Raw genomic sequence first — 24461 nt, 5'->3', positions numbered from 1 at the left:
CACACACACACACGCACACACACACACACACACACACACACACACACACACACACACACACACACACACACACACACACACACACACACACACACACACACACACACACACACACACACACACACTAGGGAGTCTGTGGAGATGAGCCCTCAGTACCCCTCAGACACAGAGAAAGGGAGGCTTACTGTCTGTGACTCATGTGACTCACACAGGGAGGATCAGCCTTAAATCCCTCCACCATCTACACTCATTCCCTCTCCTCTGAGGGTTTACACATTTGCATTCTTGTGAAGAAAATAGGAAGAAGTGAGGAAGAAAAACAAGAGAACAAAGGTCCTGGAGCATGCCCTCCTCCTCACTCCTCTTCCTCACTCCCTCCATCTTCCCACACTCCCGCCCACTGAAGAGCTTTATGAGGTGAGAAGGGTGTCATCCAGCCCACAACCTGTCAGACCGTCAGAGGGCAGGTCTCAACACGCCCTTTACGGCAGGACCCTGCCATTACAACCCCACATACACACACATACACACACATACACACACATACACACACATACACACGCCTTACCTTCTAAGTCCCGCTTGAACTACCCCCAAAGCTGTAGTTGTCCCGGTCTCTTAATTGGGTAACAGATACACACAACTGTACACACACATTTTTCACACCTGTATAACTAGAATGATTTTACTCAACTATGATGAGGTTCACTGTTGGTGTTGGTATTTCAAGCAGCCTCCCACTCTGACACACCCACTCTGACACACCCTGACGGCTCACTCCATCCTGATTGATCTTCTTAGAGCAACAGAGTAGAGCCTATGACTACACCTAGGAGTCCTCTGGGCTCCTGCAGGACCCCAGGAAACAACCTGACCTCCTGGCATCAGGCAGCCCACACGCCGGCCTCACACAGAACAGCCCAAAGCCAGCCCTGGCTAATGTCATTACGGGCCTGTTTGTGGTCAACAGCTCCCTGATGGGGATGTACAAGCACTGGAAGATGAATGTAGGAAGTCTATTAGTCAGAGTCCCAGATGGCCTGCAGAGGAGAGGCCGGCGTGCGCTCTCGACCCCTCCAAACACACACACGCTAACACACACTCTTACACACAGGCTCACACTCACTTAATTGCACTTTTTCTGAGTGAACCCACTGACAAGGAGACGACTCGAGGCGAAACAGAAGTGTGTTTCTGTGCCGTGTGTGTCTGTCTAGAGGAGGAACAGAGAATTCCTCACAGAGAGCCTGGCGTATAAGAAAGCCAGGCTTAGGCTCTAACAAGGTTAAACCCATGAAAAAGAGTGACTTTTTAAATGATGGAGATTTGTGTTTCTGCGGGGTGTAATTAGCTTTGCTCTGGTAGAGGAGAAGTTTGGGGTGGGGGAGGTTTGTGGGGTGATGACAGTGGAGCGCATTGTGGAGTCCAGCGGATTCAGCGGAGTAAATCTGATTATCAGCTCGTGTCAGAAGCCAGGCTCAGATGCAGCTTAGCATTCAGAGCAACTGTCTACTTTCACTGAGAGACAATGACCCTGCTTTGCTTTTCAGGCCCCTGCAGTAGTCCCAGTGGCCCCGCCAACTCGTCCTCCTAACCCCACATCCACCATCCACGCCCAGCACAACAGGCCCACTGCCCCAACACAACAACACGACAGACCCACTGCCCCAACACAACAAAACGACAGGCCCACTGCCACAACACAACAACACGACAGGCCCACTGCCACAACACAACAACACGACAGGCCCACTACCCCAACACAACACCATGACAGACCCACTAACCCAACACAACATCACGACAGGCCCACTGCCACAACACAACAACACGACAGGCCCACTGCCACAACACAACAACACGACAGGCCCACTACCCCAACACAACACCATGACAGACCCACTAACCCAACACAACACCACGACAGGCCCACTGCCACAACACAACACCACGACAGGCCCACTGCCACAACACAACAACACGACAGGCCCACTGCCACAACACAACAACACGACAGGCCCACTGCCACAACACAACACCACGACGGGCCCACTACCCCAACACAACAACACGACAGGCCCACTGCCCCAACACAACAACACGACAGGCCCACTACCCCAACACAACAACACGACAGGCCCACTGCCCCAACACAACAACACGACAGGCCCACTGCCACAACACAACAACACGACAGGCCCACTGCCACAACACAACAACACGACAGGCCCACTACCCCAACACAACAACACGACAGGCCCACTTCCCCAACACAACAACACGACAGGCCCACTACCCCAACACAACACCACGACAGGCCCACTGCCACAACACGACAGGCCCACTACCCCAACACGACAGGCCCACTGCCCCAACACAACAACACGACAGGCCCACTACCCCAACACGACAGGCCCACTGCCCCAACACAACAACACGACAGGCCCACTACCCCAACACAACACCACGACAGGCCCACTGCCCCAACACGACAGGCCCACTACCCCAACACGACAGGCCCACTGCCCCAACACAACAACACAACAGGCCCACTGCCACAACACAACACCACGACAGGCCCACTGCCCCAACACGACAGGCCCACTACCCCAACACAACAGGCCCACTGCCACAACACGACAGGCCCACTACCCCAACACACAACACAACAACAACGACAGGCCCACTACCCCCCAACACAACACGACAGGCCCACAACAACACGACAGGCCCACTGCCCCAACACGACAGGCCCACTACCCCAACACGACAGGCCCACTGCCCCAACACAACAACACGACAGGCCCACTGCCACAACACAACACCACGACAGGCCCACTGCCCCAACACGACAGGCCCACTACCCCAACACGACAGGCCCACTGCCCCAACACAACAGGCCCACTGCCCCAACACAACACCACGACAGGCCCACTGCCCCAACACGACAACACAACAGGCCCACTTCCCCAACACAACAACACGACAGGCCCACTGCCCCAACACAACAACACGACAGGCCCACTTCCCCAACACAACACCACGACAGGCCCACTACCCCAACACAACAACACGACAGGCCCACTGCCACAACACAACAACACGACAGGCCCACTGCCACAACACAACACCACGACGGGCCCACTACCCCAACACAACAACACGACAGGCCCACTGCCACAACACAACAACACGACAGGCCCACTGCCACAACACAACACCACGACAGGCCCACTGCCCCAACACAACAACACGACAGGCCCACTGCCACAACACAACACCACGACAGGCCCACTGCCCCAACAACACGACAGGCCCACTACCCCAACACGACAGGCCCACTGCCCCAACACAACAACACGACAGGCCCACTGCCCCAACACAACACCACGACAGGCCCACTGCCCCAACACGACAACACGACAGGCCCACTTCCCCAACACAACAACACGACAGGCCCACTGACAGGCCCACTGCCCCACACACACACAACACGACAGGCCCACTGCCACAACACAACAAGGCCCACGACAGGCCCACTGCCACAACACAACACCACGACAGGCCCACTACCCCAACACAACAACACGACAGGCCCACTGCCACAACACAACAACACGACAGGCCCACTGCCACAACACAACACCACGACAGGCCCACTGCCCCAACACAACAACACGACAGGCCCACTGCCACAACACAACAACACGACAGGCCCACTGCCACAACACAACACCACGACAGGCCCACTGCCCCAACACGACAGGCCCACTACCCCAACACGACAGGCCCACTGCCCCAACACAACAACACGACAGGCCCACTGCCACAACACAACACCACGACAGGCCCGCTGCCCCAACACGACAGGCCCACTACCCCAACACGACAGGCCCACTGCCCCAACACAACAACACGACAGGCCCACTACCGCAACACAACAGGCCCACTACCCCAACACAACAACATGACAGGCCCACTACCCCAACACAACAACACGACAGGCCCACTACCCCAACACAACTCAACAGGCCCACTACCCCAACACAACAACACAACAGGCCCACTACCCCAACGCAACAACACGACAGGCCCACTACCCCAACACAACAGTACAAAGCTCTAGCCATTGTTATTGGCTGGGCCCCACTGAGTGGTAGAGATCGTCTTCCTTTGAAAACAGTGTTGTTTGGTAGAATAGAAGAATAAGAACAATGGCCATGCCAGCTTTGGCATAATGTCTTGCCATAATGATCAGTGTTAGTCCACCGGTGTGGTCACTGGTTACACTGATTCAGCAGCACCATGCCCTGGTATGCAGAGAGGGCAATACTACTGTAACCACTGGCAGAGCCTGAGACAACAGAACACTATACAAGACAGATCCTGGAACTGTTAAACTGACAGCTAACTCCTTCTGTAAACACCCATATGTATAAATAACCTATCCTGGAACCAGTGCTCTTGTTTGAGCACCTGTGGTTGGTTTGTGTCCGTGTGCATTCTGCAGCCTACTGTCTCGGTACTCCCCGTGTCTTGGGTGACAGTAGTGGGAGATCGGAAGCATCGTGTCCTGGGTGACAGTAGTGGGAGATCGGAAGCATCGTGTCCTGGGTGACAGTAGTGGGAGATCGGAAGCATCGTGTCCTGGGTGACAGTAGTGGGAGATCGGAAGCATCGTGTCCTGGGTGACAGTAGTGGGAGATCGGAAGCATCGTGTCCTGGGTGACAGTAATGGGAGATCGGAAGCATCGTGTCCTGGGTGACAGTAGTGGGAGATCGGAAGCATCGTGTCCTGGGTGACAGTAGTGGGAGATCGGAGGCATCGTGTCCTGGGTGACAGTAGTGGGAGATCGGAGGCATCGTGTCCTGGGTGACAGTAGTGGGAGATCGGAGGCACCGTGTCCTGGGTGACAGTAGTGGGAGATCGGAGGCATCGTGTCCTGGGTGACAGTAGTGGGAGATCGGAGGCATCGTGTCCTGGGTGACAGTAGTGGGAGATCGGAAGCATCGTGTCCTGGGTGACAGTAGTGGGAGATCGGAAGCATCGTGTCCTGGGTGACAGTAGTGGGAGATCGGAAGCATCGTGTCCTGGGTGACAGTAGTGGGAGATCGGAAGCATCGTGTCCTGGGTGACAGTAGTGGGAGATCGGAGGCATCGTGTCCTGGGTGACAGTAGTGGGAGATCGGAGGCACCGTGTCCTGGGTGACAGTAGTGGGAGATCGGAGGCATCGTGTCCTGGGTGACAGTAGTGGGAGATCGGAGGCATCGTGTCCTGGGTGACAGTAGTGGGAGATCGGAAGCATCGTGTCCTGGGTGACAGTAGTGGGAGATCGGAAGCATCGTGTCCTGGGTGACAGTAGTGGGAGATCGGAGGCATCGTGTCCTGGGTGACAGTAGTGGGAGATCGGAAGCATCGTGTCCTGGGTGACAGTAGTGGGAGATCGGAGGCACCGTGTCCTGGGTGACAGTAGTGGGAGATCGGAGGCACCGTGTCCTGGGTGACAGTAGTGGGAGATCGGAAGCATCGGGGGAGTGGCGGACCACTGGTTACACAGCCTGTCTGCTTGGCCTCTCCAATGGGCCTGTTTGGACTGGGACGGCCCATAAAGTTCAGTGTGGAGTTGAATTGTCACTGTCAGACAGGAGCTGTTGACCGTTACTCGTTACACCCCGATGATTTATCAGGTATTTCCAGTGCATAGAGAGGAGAGATAATGAGAGCAGGGTGATGCCGGGCTGATAAACTTGGTCAATACAGAAGTGCTGAAGGCAGTTGAAGATGTAAATGAGGCTGTAAGGACCAGCGAACGTCTTTGTCCCTCCTTTTCACTTGTTTGTTTAACCAGAGGCCAAGACAGGAAGCCAGCCCACACAACTCTGCTGTCCCCATGGCAACCCCACTGTTAATTGTGGCACAACTACTCACAGAGCCCTTTAGAGAGTAGGGGAGAGGTGGGGACAAGCTTGTGTGTGTGTGTAAGTGTGTGTTTTATGCATGCCTGTGTGTATGTGTGAATTTTTGCATTTTTTTGCATTTTTGTGTGTAATGTAACAAGTGCACTTTATACAGATTGTGGTTGTATTATTCTACATAGCTGTACATGTGCTGTGTATAGTTAGAGTTGTATTTTGGCACTCACTGTGTAGTGGTAGAGTCCTCGATCCCACAAGGTGGCCTTACTGACAAAGGACAGATAACAAGGTGCCTGGGAAACAGACAGGACAACAGACATCAGTGAGGACAACACACAACAAGGCTTACAAAATCATCTCAGGCCATTCTTAAACCTGTCAGAAAGGAACATTCAACATCAAATCCTTTCAGGTCATTTCTGAATTGTAAAGAGTTCAGAAAAAGTACAGAAACACTATTGTAGACCAAGACAAATGTATCAACTTTAGATGAACTAATGCTGATGGAGAGAGTGTTGAGCCAGTGTTGTGGCTGGACAGACAGACAGACAGACAGACAGACAGACAGACAGACAGACAGACAGACAGACAGACAGACAGACAGACAGACAGACAGACAGACAGACAGACAGACAGACAGACAGACAGACAGACAGCTCCATAGACATCCCTGTGAAACGCCTCCTGGTGCATCAATTTCCCCTCTGTCTCTATAATGAGCTGGTCTGTACCACTATTCCACTACTCCAGTCTCCAGCAGTCAAGCTATGCTGTAGCACAGACTGGACACTTCATCATAGGGATAGCCAATTGTAATGTCTCCATTCAAACACATCTTTGTTCTATCTGTTCAGTTATCAGACTGCTTTTGGTTTGACACTTTTTGGTCCATGTGTGACTTAACAGCCCTTCTTTTACCAGCTCGGCTCCATGGGATGGACAGCACAGTGTCTGGGTGTGTCCATCAGTCTGACCCATGGGGCATGGGGCACTATGTTAAGCTCATCAATCACCAAGAGACGTGCACACATCCCCATCGGAAACCCTGCCGCAGTCCCCAGTGGAGCTCATCCATCTCTCTTTGCAGCGAGTGGCAGCTCCCAGAGCCCCTGAGTCAGCTCAAGGACTGGGCCACTCCAGGGTGTGAGAAGAGAGATCCTCCCAGGGCTCACCCCTCATTCATGGGCCATAACCCCACCCCGGAGTGGGTGACGGGGCACAAGGGCCTCAGAAGGACGAGTACAATGGAACTTGCCTTGTGAGAGGACTGCTCTGACCCCCAGCCCCCCTTTGAGAGTTGTGTGGTGGACCTTCCTGACCTGTGCCAGCTTGTGCCAGTCTGCTCTCAAGATGGAAAATGATCCATGCTTTGATGCTGCAAGTGGCTACAGGGAAGTATCGGGACTGACCATCTCCAAGACCTGGAGTGACAGGGCAGTACTGGGTCTACCCATCTCCAAGACCTGGAGTGACAGGGCAGTATTGGGTCTGCCCATCTCCAGGACATATAGTGACAGGGCAGTATTGAGTCTACCCATCTCCAAGACCTGGAGTGACAGGGCAGTACTGGGTCTACCCATCTCCAAGACCTGGAGTGACAGGGTAGTATTGAGTCTACCCATCTCCAAGACCTGGAGTGACAGGGCAGTATTGGGTCTGCCCATCTCCAGGACATATAGTGACAGGGCAGTATTGAGTCTACCCATCTCCAAGACCTGGAGTGACAGGGCAGTACTGGGTCTACCCATCTCCAAGACCTGGAGTGACAGGGTAGTATTGAGTCTACCCATCTCCAAGACCTGGAGTGACAGGGCAGCATCGGGTTTTACCCATCTCTAAGACCTGGAGTGACAGGGCAGTATTGAGTCTACCCATCTCTAAGACCTCGATGGGTAGACCCATCGATAAAAGACAGTACTGTGCAGCCGTCTTCATCGACCTCGCCAAGGCTTTCGACTCTGTCAATCACCATATTCTTATCGGCAGACTCAACAGCCTCGGTTTTTCGGATGACTGCCTTGCCTGGTTCACCAATTACTTTGCAGACAGAGTTCAGTGTGTCAAATCGGAGGGCATGCTGTCCGGTCCTCTGGCAGTCTCTATGGGGGTGCCACAGGGTTCAATTCTCGGGCCGACTCTTTTCTCTGTATATATCAATGATGTTGCTCTTGCTGCGGGCGATTCCCTGATCCACCTCTACGCAGACGACACCATTCTATATACTTTCGGCCGTCATTGGACACTGTGCTATCAAACCTCCAAACGAGCTTCAATGCCATACAGCACTCCTTCCGTGGCCTCCAACTGCTCTTAAACGCGAGTAAAACCAAATGCATGCTTTTCAACCGATCGCTGCATGCACCCGCATGCCCGACTAGCATCACCACCCTGGATGGTTCCGACCTTGAATATGTGGACATCTATAAGTACCTAGGTGTCTGGCTAGACTGCAAACTCTCCTTCCAGACTCACATCAAACATCTCCAATCGAAAATCAAATCAAGAGTCGGCTTTCTATTCCGCAACAAAGCCTCCTTCACTCACGCTGCCAAGCTTACCCTAGTAAAACTGACTATCCTACCGATCCTCGACTTCGGCGATGTCATCTACAAAATGGCTTCCAACACTCTACTCAGCAAACTGGATGCAGTCTATCACAGTGCCATCCGTTTTGTCACTAAAGCACCTTATACCACCCACCACTGCGACTTGTATGCTCTAGTCGGCTGGCCCTCACTACATATTCGTCGCCAGACCCACTGGCTCCAGGTCATCTACAAGTCCATGCTAGGTAAAGCTCCGCCTTATCTCAGTTCACTGGTCACGATGGCAACACCCATCCGTAGCACGCGCTCCAGCAGGTGTATCTCACTGATCATCCCTAAAGCCAACACCTCATTTGGCCGCCTTTCGTTCCAGTACTCTGCTGCCTGTGACTGGAACGAATTGCAAAAATAGCTGAAGTTGGAGACTTTTATCTCCCTCACCAACTTCAAACATCAGCTATCCGAGCAGCTAACCGATCGCTGCAGCTGTACATAGTCTATAGGTAAATAGCTCACCCATTTTCACCTACCTCATTCCCATACTGTTTTTATACTGTTTTTATTTATTTACTTTTCTGCTCTTTTGCACACCAATATCTCTACCTGTACATGACCATCTGATCATTTATCACTCCAGTGTTAATCTGCAAAATTGTATTATTCGCCTACCTCCTCATGCCTTTTGCACACATTGTATATAGACTGCCCATTTTTTCTACTGTGTTATTGACTTGCTAATTGTTTACTCCATGTGTAACTCTGTGTTGTCTGTTCACACTGCTATGCTTTATCTTGGCCAGGTCGCAGTTGCAAATGAGAACTTGTTCTCAACTAGCCTACCTGGTTAAATAAAGGTGAAATAAAAATAAAAATAAAATATTGGGTCTGCCCATCTCCAAGACCCGGAGTGACAGGGCAGTATTGGGTCTGCCCATCACCAAGACCTGGAGTGACAAGGCAGTATTGGGTCTGCCCATCACCAAGACCTGGAGTGACAGGGCAGTATTGGGTCTGCCCATCTCCAAGACCTGGAGTGACAGGGCAGTATTGGGTCTGCCCATCACCAAGACCTGGAGTGACAGGGCAGTATTGGGTCTGCCCATCACCAAGACCTGGAGTGACAGGGCAGTATTGGGTCTGCCCATCACCAAGACCTGGAGTGACAGGGCAGTATTGGGTCTGCCCATCACCAAGACCTGGAGTGACAGGGCAGTATTGGGTCTGCCCATCTCCAAGACCTGGAGTGACAGGGCAGTATTGGGTCTGCCCATCTCCAAGACCTGGAGTGACAGGGCAGTATTGGGTCTGCCCGTCAGCAAGACCTGGAGTGACAGGGCAGCATCAGGTCTACCCATCTCCAAGTCCTGGAGTGACAAGTAGCCTTTGTATGTATGGGCCTCTCCTGCTCTGTGCAACAATGAACATCACCTCTACAGATGATGACAGACATTATATCGGACAATATTTTTAAACAAGTCAACTTATTAGAAAAACACACCACAATATGCTCAGCCATTAACTTCTTTGAGATAGGGGGCGCTCTTTTAATTTTTGGATAAAAAACGTTCCCGTTTTAAACAAGATATTTTGTCACGAAAAGATGCTCGACTATGCATGTAATTGACAGCTTTGGAAAGAAAAAACACTGACGTTTCCAAAACTGCAAAGATATTATCTGTGAGTGCCCCAGAACTAATGCTACAGGCGAAACCAAGATGACATTTCATACAGGAAATGTTCCAGATTTTGAATGCCCTGTGTTCCAATGTCTCCTTATATGGCTGTGAATGCGCCAGGAATGAGCCTGCACTTTCTGTCGTTTCCCCAAGGTGTCTGCAGCATTGTGACGTATTTGTAGGCATATCATTGGAAGATTGACCATAAGAGACTACATTTACCAGGTGTCCTCCGTCTAAATTATTGCGTAATCTCCAGGTCCATGCGCATTCCATTTTCTTCAGAGGAGAAAGTCAACTGCCACAAATGATTTATCATCGATAGATATGTGAAAAACACCTTGAGGATTGATTCTAAACAACTTTTGCCATGTTTCTGTCAATATTATGGAGTTAATTTGGAAAAAAAATTGCGTTGTAATGACTTCATTTTCGGGTTTTCTTACCCAAACTTGCTGAAAAAAAAACGGAGCGATTTGTCCTACACAAATAATCTTTTTGGAAAAACTGAACATTTGCTATCTAACTGAGAGTCTTCTCATTGAAAACATCTGAAGTTCTTCAAAGGTAAATGATTTTATTTGAATGCTTTTCTTGTTTTTGTGAAAATGTTGCATGCTGAATGCTAGGCTTAATGGTATGCTAGCTATCAATACTCTTACACAAATGCTTGTTTAGCTATGGTTCAAAAGCATATTTTGAAAATCTGAGATGACAGTGTTGTTAACAAAAGGCTAAGCTTGAGAGCTAATATATTTATTTAATTTCATTTGCGATTTTCATGAATAGTTAACGTTGCGTTATGCTAATGAGCTTGAGGCTATAAATAGGATCCCGGATACGGGATTGCTTGTCGCAACAGGTTAATGGCAGTCCATCTGAATAATTACCAGGAGATGGACAACAACCAATTTCCCCATAAATTATGAATGCATTGGTTAGGACACGATGACCTTGTTGACACTAATTCCACATTGAATGTGAAACCCAGTACATTTACACACCAGAGGATGGCAGTGGATGGGGGAATTGTGAGTTGGGGATAATTTCAAATCATACTGGGAATAGAGAAAAGAGAGGACAAGAGGAGGACAGGAAGGGGAAAGGGGGATGTATAGTGCATAGTGTTTTACCCAGACTCCTTTTGCTCAGCTACCAAATATGTCCAATTTCACCAGACTACCAGAACAGTGCTGTGATGAATAAGGACCAGAGCTCATTCCCAGTGATGAACTGTGCTGCTGGGAGAGGCCCTGAGCCCTGAGCCTGTTACTAAACATGAGAGTTGAGCCAGACGGCAAGAAGGCACACAGACAGTAATTACATGTCATATTAATGGTGTAAAACTACACCCCAGTGAACATGACAGGGAAGTGGAGTCATTCCAATCTGATCAATCTATCCTTTTCATAATTTACGTTTATATTATTCATTTATTACTCTTTTCTTTTAGCTTCCGGCACCTGGTATTCCCAGGCGGTCTCCCGTCCCAGCACTAACCACTAACAAGCATGTTCAGGGTAGTACGGCCACAAGCATATTTTTTTTACCCTGTTTTCTCCCTGAATTAGGTCCCTTGGCTCATCTCTGCAACTCCTCAATGGGCTCAGAAGAGGCGATTGCGAAGGTGGAGTCCTCTGAAACATGACCCGCCTGGCCGACTACTTCTTATCACACTGCTCGCTTAACCCGGATGTCAGCCGCAACAACGTGTCGTAGGAAACACTGTTCGACTGATGACCGGAGTCAGCTCGCAGACGCCCGATCCTGTCACAAGGAGTCGCTAGAGTACAATGAGCCAAGGAAAGCCCTAACGGTCAAACCCCCCTTACCCTGGAGGGCCCTGGGCCTATGAGCCTCACGGTCACAGCCGGTTGTGACACAGCCTGGGATCAAACCCTAATTCAGATGATGAGATTAGGTAGATTCCTGGCAGATGGAGTTTCCACTAGCTTGTGTCTCAAGGACGCCCCCCACCCCTCCTCTCCACAGACCTCAGGCACTTCCTGCTTGGGGGGGGGGGCGCTGTTTACCGTTGCACGGCCGCAGCGTGGGCTGCCAGGCTCCTGGCCTCAGAGGGCAGGAAATGCTGACTTGCTAGTCCAGTGGCAGTCAAAAGGGGAAATATGTTGGGAGCTTATCAATAACGAGTAGGTGGAAAAGGGGAGATCAAATTACCAATGAAGGGATAATCACCAAAGTGGTGGCTGGTCTCGCTCCCTCTACCCTCTTTCTCCCATCCCACTTTCCCTTGTCCTCTCAGATTTGTGGCCATCTGCCTGTGTTTCTCAGGGGATCCCTTTCTCCTCTCCTGAGTACGAGACGGGATGTTTTATTAATTCACTTTCACCTGATTACACCCTCTCTGTGAGCCAGCGTACATTAATAGGCATTTCATCAACGTTTAATCAAGGCTGCAGCACAGCGAACAGAGAACCAGGGATCAGAGCATCCTGATCAGAGCATCCTGTTGAGGTCAGCAATAAAGGGCCAATACAAGGACATATGATTGCATTAGGGAGCGCGCACACACACACACACACACACACACACACACACACACACACACACACACACACACACACACACACACACACACACACACACACACACACACACACACACACACACACACACACACACACACACACACACACACCTCATGAGAACTGATACTACAGACAGAACTACAGACAGAAACGCAAAATAATATTGTAAATACACGCCGCAGTAATTCAGCAATGTCGCACACTCAATTCAGCAATGTCGTACACAAAGGACTACCATAGCAACACAAAGGACTACCATAGCAACACAAAAGACAAGGACAACACACTAAGCGCGCACTGGAGGAACCACAGGTGTCGGAAGACAATGAGACCATTATACGACGCAAGATGGCACCGCGGACGAGGAGATCGGGTTCAGAAGACAATCATGCACAAGGCAAACCTATTACGGCCACACAAAAGACCAGGGTTAGATCCCCAGCATGGACCGAACTAGGTTCAAATTAGAGACTAAACCAGAGAGCAGCCAGATCCAAAAGAGGAAGCCCAGGGGCAGCTATAATGAGAGCTGAATGTGAGCATCCAACCGGTCCTGTTTAATAGGGTTCATCCCTGCAAGGTCTGTGTCCTGCCTCTGGTGTGTACACATTTGGTTGTGGGTCAGGGGGCTGCAAGGGCTCCATGACCCCGAAGTGACCTCTGGGAGTCAGAGGGGACCCCCACTGGCAGGACAGAGCTCTCTTTATACTTTAATCTGGTAGCACAGAGGATCAATATGGCTACCATTGGCGCTGGTGATTGTGTGAGCAGGAGTTAGCGTTCCAGACATTTTCGGCCCCTCACCGGGTGGCTGGACACAAAGCCAGCATCCCTCTGCCACCCCGGTCACAATGACCTCTGGGACGGTGGCACACCACCGGCTAACCAACTTAACATTCATTAGTGTCAAAGAGGTGAACAGATGCTCAGGTCTTACAGCTCTTCTCTCTCATGTTCTCACCGTGGGACTCATTGAACATAGTTTGACGTGTTTTTCATTTGGGATATGGGAGAGGTCTGGCTTCAGTCCATTCTGCTGTTGATTAAGAGGAGGGCTCGGTGGCCAGACTCACCCTGTCCTGGTGGAGTGCTGTGCAGGAGCCATGTTGCCAGGTGATGGTGTTGACTGGATGTCTGGGCCGGGCCAGGAGCCTGGTGGGATGGTTATTCTGGTCCTGCTGTTCTCCGTCCAGTCTGGTCCCCCAGCAAGGCTCTGGCCCTCGCCCGTTCTCAATGACCCACATGTCCCCTGAACTAATCTCTCCGACCTCTCTATTAAACTGTAGCTAACATCCCCTCTCTGTCGCCCGACTGAGTGAGAGGACAATGTGACATCTACAGGTCAATTCATATGGCTCATACTACAAAATGTGCTATTTCTCCATGATGTTGATATAGCTACCTCACTCTTGCAGCGACTGAATGGACATGGGGAGGAAGAGAATGAAATACCTTCCTGTGGGGGACTGAAACTGTTGTCATATGGGGATTATTGCTGTTAATAATTACCACCTTGTTAAACCAGTCTAAGTCACTGGTGCATGCTATTCCCAGAGTGAAAATAGATTAATGTAATATAATACCTACGAACGCAGAGTTGACTTTTCACCATAACTTTGAGGCACATTTACACACATTTCATGTTTTCTTATATGTCCTTCACGTTTGGGTCAGGCGGACCCTGTGAGCCTCCAAAGCCATTCATGAAAATCGTCCACCCACCCACACACACCCACACACCCACACACCCCCCCCCACACACACACACACACACACACACACACACACACACACACACACACACACACACACACACACACACCCACACCCACACCCACACCCACACCCACACACACACCAGAAAATACAAACAGCTGGACAGAGAGCTTTTCAGCCCAAATACAGAGAATAGACATGGATCACATTCTGGGCTGCTATAAGCATACATCTCCTAGCCATAATTACATTACAGGGGATATAGAGACCAAGCTATGTGGAAACAATGGACTCTATCAATTCCCCAAATCAGACCTCATATGTGTGAATGTGTAAATGTGTATGTGCCTGTGTTTGTTCTAAACAGAGACCTAATCAATCAAAGCTGATTATCTAGAGTGTGTCTGTCTTCAGTTGGATGTTTTTTAACTTAGAATTTGTTTTGAGAGGACATTTTTGTAAAAAACCATAGTGACATATTAACAAACCCCAAACCAGAGAGTAACGGTAACCGTTGCCCCTAGTGACAAGAGACATTTAAACACACACGGACACACACAAGCTATCTTTTAGGTTGTTGGATATCTTTGACAGCCTTTCTGAAATGTATGTCTAGTAGAAGCTCTTTTCAAAATGATAAAAAGCTGAGAAATGCAACTCAAGTTCTTGTAAAGCTGTTTTCCTTTCATGAGCACCGTCCATTAACTTTGTAGAAGTTTACATTTTAGACAAAAGTCTTTTCCCATATGAACTCAATAAGGAAATGAGTTGTTTCGGACAGACTAAAGCTTCATGGGTGTATCTGAGCTCCTGACCCTGCCTATACAGGTCCCTTCCTAAAGCACACTCTCCCCTCGGCTCCCTCCCTTCTGCCCAACAGGGGTCTCTGCAATGCACCTTGGGTAATCCAGATGTCACAATGCCAGTTGCTAAGACACTGCTTGGAGATGCATTGTAAAGGGAAGCACAGCCTGGGATAAGTCACTGGCAGTCTGCTTCGTGCTGTGATGTCTCAACACTTTTTTACAATAATGGGTTATTTTCTTTGATATAGCTTATGTCATTATTATAGTTAAATCACCTTTATATTATGCTTGTCTGAATGCCCTGAATTGAACTGGCGTTTTTTCTTCTAAATGACACACCACAACTGATCTGACGTCAGATCCATAACAAGATTGATACTCCATTGCAATCCACAGGTTAAGTGTTGAACTAATGGGGTAACACTTAATTTTGAGGGTCTGCATGTTACAGCATTATTACCACTTTGTCATCTACTGTTCTGTTCCCAAACCCTTTATTATAAGAACCTGAAAGCATATAGAAATGCTAAACAACACGTCTTATGAATTGACTTAATGTAATGGTTTTAAAAAAACAAGGTAATTAAGCAATAAGGCCCAAGGGGTGCGGGATATGGCCAAAAAACCACATCTATAAGGGCAACGTGGAGTGCCTGGATACAGACCTTAGCCGTGGTATATATCACAAACCCCTGAGGTGCCTTATTGCTATTATAAACTGGTTACCAATGCAATTAGAGCAGCAAAAATAACTTTTGTCATACCTGTGGTATACGGTCAGATATACCACGGCTGTCTGCCAATCAGCCTTCAGGGCTCGAACCACCCAGTTTATAATAATGTTTATAACCTGTTTAGAATCAGATGTCAAATAAAGAGTTGCTAAGGCAATAGCATCCCCAGCACATTCACTCACAAAACATATGCATATACACACATTACACGCGCAAACACACAAAGCTGACAAAGCCCCATAAAAATACCAATACAAGCACATTCACGCTGTTCTAAGGGAGAGAGGCCTGCCCACTCTGTGCTGCCCATTGTTGGCAGCAGGGCTGTGAATCAAAGGGGGACTATGACCTCTGCCCAGCAGGACTGAGGGGAACCCTGCTCCCCAGGCTCCCTCCAGCTCCTGGTCCCTGCTCAGCCTGGGGCACCACACTGGGCCGCCCCTCTCGGTATCAACGTTTTCCCCTCATCTCATCAATCCGTCAGCTTAGCCCTGTGACACACTGCACAATATGGTCCCCGTATTCCTCCATTAGTGCCCTCTCTCTCAATATGGACCCAGCATTTCAATATTAATGACCTCTCTCCCACTGGGCAAGGCCCCTTGTTCTGCCTAGTAACAACCATCAATACTATCCACAGCCATGCACATCCTCCTCATTCACTAGTCTATATTCATCAATACACAAAGCTGCTTGCATTAACACCCATATTGGGTCAAAATGACATATTCAAAAACTATTCTGTGAGTGTCCCCACCAAGGAAACAGCTGGTGCAAAACTGGCACACTGGCACAAAGTAGGCCTATAAGAAAGAGTGGTATTCAAGAAACCCAAAATGCTGGTCAACAGGCCCTCACCTATTCAGTACAAGTTGGACACATGTGTATGAGGGTAACAATCAGGGAGAAAGGGAGATAAAAAAAGAGAGAAAGAAAGAGAAAAGAGAAGAGAGAGTGTGTCTCTCTTTGGAGAACCATGCCACTCGATTGGACTCACTTTAGAAACAGACTATTCAATTCATTTCCAAGTAAGAAAAGGAGACTCCAAATTATACATGGAATCTCTTCAATGGTGATTCTCTTAAATAGCAAAAAGGGGGTAGGCTGGGGACTGTATAAATTTGACATATACAAGGTAGCAGGGCATAGTGATTGTTGCTTCTCCCAAAAACTTTTTTTTCTTTCAGAAAACCCTTTCCTTGCTGAATAGGCACCTATTAGTGACTCCATTTTAGGCACAAGGCTCTTCAATGGCTCCTCACTGTGCGTCTTTATCATAGTCAGGCCCTGAATGCAGGCAGCCCCCCTCCTCCACACCGAGCCCAGCTCCTCAGACTGTATAGATAGGTGCTGGAAGTGTGGTGGTGGCTGGGGTGGGGTGAGGTGGAGAGGTGGGGGTGAAGTGGGGTGTGCTGGGGTGGGGTGAGGTGGAGAGGTGGGGGTGAAGTGGGGTGTGCTGGGGTACTCTCGCACCCTGTTTTGAGCTCCAGGTGTGGTGGGTTAAGCAGAGCGCTCTGAAGCCACTAAAGAGGACTCCATTGTACAGGCGCACACTTTCTTCGCCAGTATTCTACATGCAGTAGCTGATCTCCATAAAGCCCCCCCCCCCCAGGCCTCCAGCGAATCGCTGCACACCACCTTCAAGCCCCTGTATTGTTGCTGGATTATTCTGGAGTTGGACAAAAGAAAGAGAGGAAGGGAGAGGGATGTCTGTACTTTATCTCCAGGGGAGACGGAGAGTAACGAATGAGCTTTGTTAGAAAAGTTAGTTACAGGACCGAAGGCCCCACAAAAACACCTGCAAGAAGACAGGCACACTCAGAGGCCAGGGCAAGGAGATCCTGTTGTTTATCTAACTGTGCCACTGGCCCTCTTCCAAAATCTCAGTGTATCCCAACCTCATGTCAATCCCTCAATGTATTGTAGCCCCCACCCCAACAACAATACTATATTATTCTACTATACATAACAATCCCTATCCACCTTTCAGTCCTCTAAAAATACAGTCCAGGACTAGTCCATCAGAATGTACCCTGGGCCAAGAAACCAACATTCTTTGAAAGGTTTAATAATTGTTACTGTTTGTGTGCCTGTGTGTACATGCATCTGTGTAAAAAACAGCTTTTCAAGAGGAGGGGAGTCACAGAGTTTATGCTGATGTGTGTGTATGTGTGTGTGTGGTTGAGAATGCAGAGAGTGAAGTTGAGAGAGAGGGGCTGTATGATGAATATGGGGGCATTGTTCAGCCATGCTTACCTCCACGGGCAACCATCTGCTCCCTGTCAATGCGTCACCTGCTTGTCTGAGCCATCTCCATGGAAACCGGGGGAGGGGGATTAGGAGAGGTTATGCCTTTGAAGGGAGGGGCCACAGCGACAGGCGAAGAGGAGGAGGTTGCCTGTGGAGACCAGAGGAAGGGTTACTCAGAGAATGGCGTCCTCTGGTGGCGGAAACTGTACGTCAGTGCATCACAATGTCGAATATGGGGCGAAAAGTTTTCCTGGGCAGGTCATGTGGTCAGGAAAAACTCTTGGCCCTATATACTTTCATGTCTCTGGTGATATCATGGAGCTCAGTTTGCAGGGATATTTCTGTGAATAATACTATGTATATTAAAGGCAGAGATTGGATGGGTGGTGATACTGAGAGGGGTACAGAACAGAATGGCTGGGGGGAGGGTAGTGAGAGAGGGGGGTCTGGCTTCACAGTGCACACTCACTGCTGAGGAGGAGCAGCCTGCCACACATGGACGCTCACCTGGAGCCGTTCTCCTCAGACCCACAGAGAGAGAGAGGAACACAGCCCTGGGGGACAGGAGAAAGTCTGAGTGACAGGTGAAAGTGACCAAGTCATGGGGAGGAAACACCTATTGTGTTTGGTCAAGAGGGCAGAGAGCCGGAGAAGAGAGATAGGGCCTGCTCAGCCGCCCGCGTCCCTCCTAAAGACGAGGTCGTCAGCCAGCCTCCACACCCAGGGGCCTTTATTGGGTCCATATAATTTACTCTCTTTACCTCATCGTTAACCCCCCTCCCCATACACACACACACACAAACACACACCCCCACCCGCACACACACCCTTGGGTCACCAACTGCCAGGTTAGAGGCATAACCAAACCCCTCTCCCCCAGTACCCTTTTATGTTGTGGAAACAGACCCTAAGGCTAAAACGTATCTCATCAGTTAGGTCAGTTCTACTTGAGGTCAGTTCTACTTGGACTGGTGACAGACAGACTTCCTCTTTCAGTCTAAATAAAAGCTACACTATTGAGATTTGTATCTGCCTCTCTTCCTACCAACTTCCGATGGTATCATGGTAGTTTCCTAATACAAACACTGCACCACCCCTAAACTGACATTTCAGAATCAGATATTATATAAGTCAGAGAGACAACTGAATGGTGTCCTGAAAAAATGCTTAAGTCCACCAGACACTTCAACCCAGATTCTACAGTAAAGTAGACCACGGTCTCCCATCATATGGAGTAATTATTACTCTCTATCCACCATTCTCCCAATGGGCCTACCGACATTGGGCCTGCATCCTCTCTGTGCTGGCCTGGGTGAGATGTGCTGTGATCCTGGGAGAGTTGCTGCCAGGGCCACGTGTAGCAGGGAGGTGGCTGGAGGTGACTTTCCTGGGTGTAAAATTCAATTATGCAGCGGGTGAGCGTGTCAGAGCGTGTCTGTTGAGAATCGGTGGGCGCACGGCTGCACGTTCCCAGCGTGCGGCGAGGGGGTTAAGTGCCACAGAAAGACCTCCATTATCTGAGTGAGAACAGCCCATGTGGCTGGCCACACGGCCCCCATTCCCCTTTCACTCTCTTTACAACAGCTCTGCTGAAAGCCTCAAAGTTTAATTCTCTCTCAGTTCAAGAAGAGTTTTGCACAATGACAGTGGAAACCCAGAGTAGATTCTTCAGCACCCCTGTGGACACTGGACTGGGGCTGGGAGACAGTGCACATGTGGACCCGATTCACAGGACTGCCATCAATCAGGCCATAAATCAACAACAACTCTCATTCTCTCATGAAGACACAATTAAGCCTCACAACTCTATAATTCCCCCATGTCATCTGTCTTCTCCCAACCCAGCTTCCTAGTCTAGTCTCTACAATTACATTTAACATTTACATTTAAGTCATTTAGCAGACGTTCTTATCCAGAGCGACTTACAAATTGGTGCATTCACCTTATGACATCCAGTGGAACAGCCACTTTACAATAGTGCATCTAAATCTTTTAAGGGGGGGGGGGATTACTTTATCCTATCCTAGGTATTCTTTAAAGAGGTGGGGTTTCAGGTGTCTCCGGAAGGTGGTGATTGACTCCGCTGTCCTGGCGTCGTGAGGGAGTGTGTTCCACCATTGGGGAGCCAGAGCAGCGAACAGTTTTGACTGGGCTGAGCGGGAACTGTACTTCCTCAGTGGTAGGGAGGCGAGCAGGCCAGAGGTGGATGAACGCAGTGCCCTTGTTTGGGTGTAGGGACTGATCAGAGCCTGGAGGTACTGAGGTGCCGTTCCCCTCACAGCTCCGTAGGCAAGCACCATGGTCTTGTAGCGGATGCGAGCTTCAACTGGAAGCCAGTGGAGAGAGCAGAGGAGCGGGGTGACGTGAGAGAACTTGGGAAGGTTGAACACCAGACGGGCTGCGGCATTCTGGATGAGTTGTAGGGGTTTAATGGCACAGGCAGGGAGCCCAGCCAACAGCGAGTTGCAGTAATCCAGACGGGAGATGACAAGTGCCTGGATTAGGACCTGCGCCGCTTCCTGTGTGAGGCAGGGTCGTACTCTGCGGATGTTGTAGAGCATGAACCTACAGGAACGGGCTACCGCCTTGATGTTAGTTGAGAACGACAGGGTGTTGTCCAGGATCACGCCAAGGTTCTTAGCGCTCTGGGAGGAGGACACAATGGAGTTGTCAACCGTGATGGCGAGATCATGGAACGGGCAGTCCTTCCCCGGGAGGAAGAGCAGCTCCGTCTTGCCGAGGTTCAGCTTGAGGTGGTGATCCGTCATCCACACTGATATGTCTGCCAGACATGCAGAGATGCGATTCACCACCTGGTCATCAGAAGGAGGAAAGGAGAAGATTAATTGTGTGTCGTCTGCATAGCAATGATAGGAGAGACCATGTGAGGTTATGACAGAGCCAAGTGACTTGGTGTATAGCGAGAATAGGAGAGGGCCTAGAACAGAGCCCTGGGGACACCAGTGGTGAGAGCGCGTGGCGAGGAGACAGATTCTCGCCACGCCACCTGGTAGGAGCGACCTGTCAGGTAGGACGCAATCCAAGCGTGGGCCGCGCCGGAGATGCCCAACTCGGAGAGGGTGGAGAGGAGGATCTGATGGTTCACAGTATCGAAGGCAGCCGATAGGTCTAGAAGGATGAGAGCAGAGGAGAGAGAGTTAGCTTTAGCGGTGCGGAGCGCCTCCGTGATACAGAGAAGAGCAGTCTCAGTTGAATGACTAGTCTTGAAACCTGACTGATTTGGATCAAGAAGGTCATTCTGAGAGAGATAGCGGGAGAGCTGGCCAAGGACGGCACGTTCAAGAGTTTTGGAGAGAAAAGAAAGAAGGGATACTGGTCTGTAGTTGTTGACATCGGAGGGATCGAGTGTAGGTTTTTTCAGAAGGGGTGCAACTCTCGCTCTCTTGAAGACGGAAGGGACGTAGCCAGCGGTCAGGGATGAGTTGATGAGCGAGGTGAGGTAAGGGAGAAGGTCTCCGGAAATGGTCTGGAGAAGAGAGGAGGGGATAGGGTCGAGCGGGCAGGTTGTTGGGCGGCCGGCCGTCACAAGACGCGAGATTTCATCTGGAGAGAGAGGGAGAAAGAGGTCAGAGCACCGGGTAGGGCAGTGTGAGCAGAACCAGCGGTGTCGTTTGACTTAACAAACGAGGATCGGATGTCGTCGACCTTCTTTTCAAAATGGTTGACGAAGTCATCTGCAGAGAGGAGGAGGGGGGGGGAGGATTCAGGAGGGAGGAGAAGGTGGCAAAGAGCTTCCTAGGGTTAGAGGCAGATGCTTGGAATTTAGAGTGGTAGAAAGTGGCTTTAGCAGCAGAGACAGAGGAGGAAAATGTAGAGAGGAGGGAGCGAAAGGATGCCAGGTCCGCAGGGAGGCGAGTTTTCCTCCATTTCCGCTCGGCTGCCCGGAGCCCTGTTCTGTGAGCTCGCAATGAGTCGTCGAGCCACGGAGCGGGAGGGAGGACCGAGCCGGCCTGGAAGATAGGGGACATAGAGAGTCAAAGGATGCAGAAAGGGAGGAGAGGAGGGTTGAGGAGGCAGAATCAGGAGATAGGTTGGAGAAGGTTTGAGCAGAGGGAAGAGATGATAGGATGGAAGAGGAGAGCGTAGCGGGGGAGAGAGAGCGAAGGTTGGGACGGCGCGATACCATCCAGTAGGGGCAGTGTGGGAAGTGTTGGATGAGAGCGAGAGGGAAAAGGATACAAGGTAGTGGTCGGAGACTTGGAGGGGAGTTGCAATGAGGTTAGTGGAAGAACAGCATCTAGTAAAGATGAGGTCGAGCGTATTGCCTGCCTTGTGAGTAGGGGGGGAAGGTGAGAGGGTGAGGTCAAAAGAGGAAAGGAGTGGAAAGAAGGAGGCAGAGAGGAATGAGTCAAAGGTAGACGTGGGGGGGGTTAAAGTCGCCCAGAACTGTGAGAGGTGAGCCGTCCTCAGGAAAGGAGCTTATCAAGACATCAAGCTCATTGATGAACTCTCCGAGGGGACCTGGAGGGCGATAAATGATAAGGATGTTAAGCTTGAAAGGGCGGGTAACTGTGACAGCATGAAATTCAAAGGAGGCGATAGACAGATGGGTAAGGGGAGAAAGAGAGAATGACCACTTGGGAGAGATGAGGATCCCGGTGCCACCACCCCGCTGACCAGAAGCTCTCGGGGTGTGCGAGAACACGTGGGCGGACGAAGAGAGAGCAGTAGGAGTAGCAGTGTTATCTGTGGTGATCCATGTTTCCGTCAGTGCCAAGAAGTCGAGGGACTGGAGGGAGGCATAGGCTGAGATGAACTCTGCCTTGTTGGCCGCAGATCGGCAGTTCCAGAGGCTACCGGAGACCTGGAACTCCACGTGGATCGTGCGCGCTGGGACCACCAGATTAGGGTGGCCGCGGCCACGCGGTGTGGAGCGTTTGTATGGTCTGTGCAGAGAGGAGATAACAGGGATAGACAGACACATAGTTGACAGGCTACAGAAGAGGCTACGCTAATGCAAGGAGATTGGAATGACAAGTGGACTACACGTCTCGAATGTTCAGAAAGTTAAGCTTACGTAGCAAGAATCTTATTGACTAAAATGATTAAAATGATACAGTACTGCTGAAGTAGGCTAGCTGGCAGTGGCTGCGTTGTTGACTTTGTAGACTAGCTGGCAGTGGCTGCGTTGTTGACACTACACTAATCAAGTCGTTCCGTTGAGTGTAATAGTTTCTACAGTGCTGCTATTCGGGGGCTAGCTAGCTAGCAGTGTTGATTACGTTACGTTGCGTTAAAAGAACGACAATAGCTGGCTAACTAACCTAGAAAATCGCTCTAGACTACACAATTATCTTTGATACACAGACGGCTATATAGCTAGCTATGTACAATCACACAGACTCTGCAGGCTGCAGTTATTCAGACAAACACCACAACAACATCATTAAATCCGAGGTCTGTGTTGCATAATGATAGGGCAAATAATGACTCAAAAGATCTAAGAAACTCACAACAGCTGGAATACATGTGGGAAACATTCCGGGAATGGGTCCTGAGACAGGCTACATTTTCATTCCTCACTATTTTTCACATTAAGCACCCAATTGACAAAATGTCCCAGAACACATTTGGCCCAAGGAGTACTTAGTGAGAACAGATGCTCTGTGTGAGACAGAGAGAAGAGGACTGAGGCTCTATGGAACAGGCCGTTGTCCGCACACACTCGGCCACTTCACATGAAGAACGAGCAATTGTCTCCATCACCGTTACTGATGCTGTGAGTCGCAGATCTGATGTACAGTGTGAAGAACACATTGAGGAAGCGGACAGGCACATTAAGGAGGTTTAATGACAACATTATTACAGCATTGACTATCTGTGCAGCTATGCAATGGAATCCAACAGCCAGTCATTGGTATAGGAGACAAGTGTGTAGTCACTGATATACAGTGAGATAACATATGTGCAGTCTGAAGAAATGAATGCTCTTACACAGAGTTCAAGTAGAGGTCAGACCCTCTCCTTGCATACATTTATCATCATGCCACTATCCATAATGACCATGAGTGGGTTGGGTGTGTTCTCATTGTTAATACCACATTGTTGAATTGTGCGGAGTAGGCCTATGCTATCAAATGCTTGTTTGTGGTCTATTTTAACAAGGAGAGGTAGGTAGGCCTACCTTTGTTGTAGAGAATTCTGGGTATATTATTGATGGGCCTACATGTCTCGGCCTATTGCCTTACTGTGTTTGTTGAACACCAGCAGAAAGGATGGAGCTGTATGACAATTCATTTAAAGAGC

At 49.9% G+C, this 24461-nt stretch overlaps 1 protein-coding gene across 7 annotated transcripts in view; it reads right to left on the bottom strand.

Moving 5' to 3' along the window:
* LOC118366334 (uncharacterized) overlaps positions 1 to 14101 on the bottom strand; it is a 66446-nt gene extending 52345 nt beyond the window's left edge. For 6 of the 7 annotated variants that reach the window (XM_052492361.1, XM_052492364.1, XM_052492362.1 and 3 more), the window contains exons 1-2: positions 13762 to 14101; positions 6145 to 6210 (exon numbers count right to left, since the gene is read on the bottom strand). In XM_052492361.1, coding sequence (XP_052348321.1) covers positions 6145 to 6210; positions 13762 to 13932 — 237 coding nt within the window. In that variant the 5' untranslated portion in view covers positions 13933 to 14101. The remainder of the gene's footprint in view (positions 1 to 6144; positions 6211 to 13761) is intronic. The other variant, XM_052492366.1, reaches the window with a different exon arrangement.
* Positions 14102 to 24461: the final 10360 nt, after the last annotated feature.

Source organism: Oncorhynchus keta, chromosome 33 (assembly GCF_023373465.1).
Source record: "Oncorhynchus keta strain PuntledgeMale-10-30-2019 chromosome 33, Oket_V2, whole genome shotgun sequence".
NCBI classification, from domain to species: Eukaryota; Metazoa; Chordata; class Actinopteri; order Salmoniformes; family Salmonidae; genus Oncorhynchus; species Oncorhynchus keta.
Note: the sequence above shows the minus strand (reverse complement) of the source record. Positions and strands in the feature narration are given on the sequence as shown.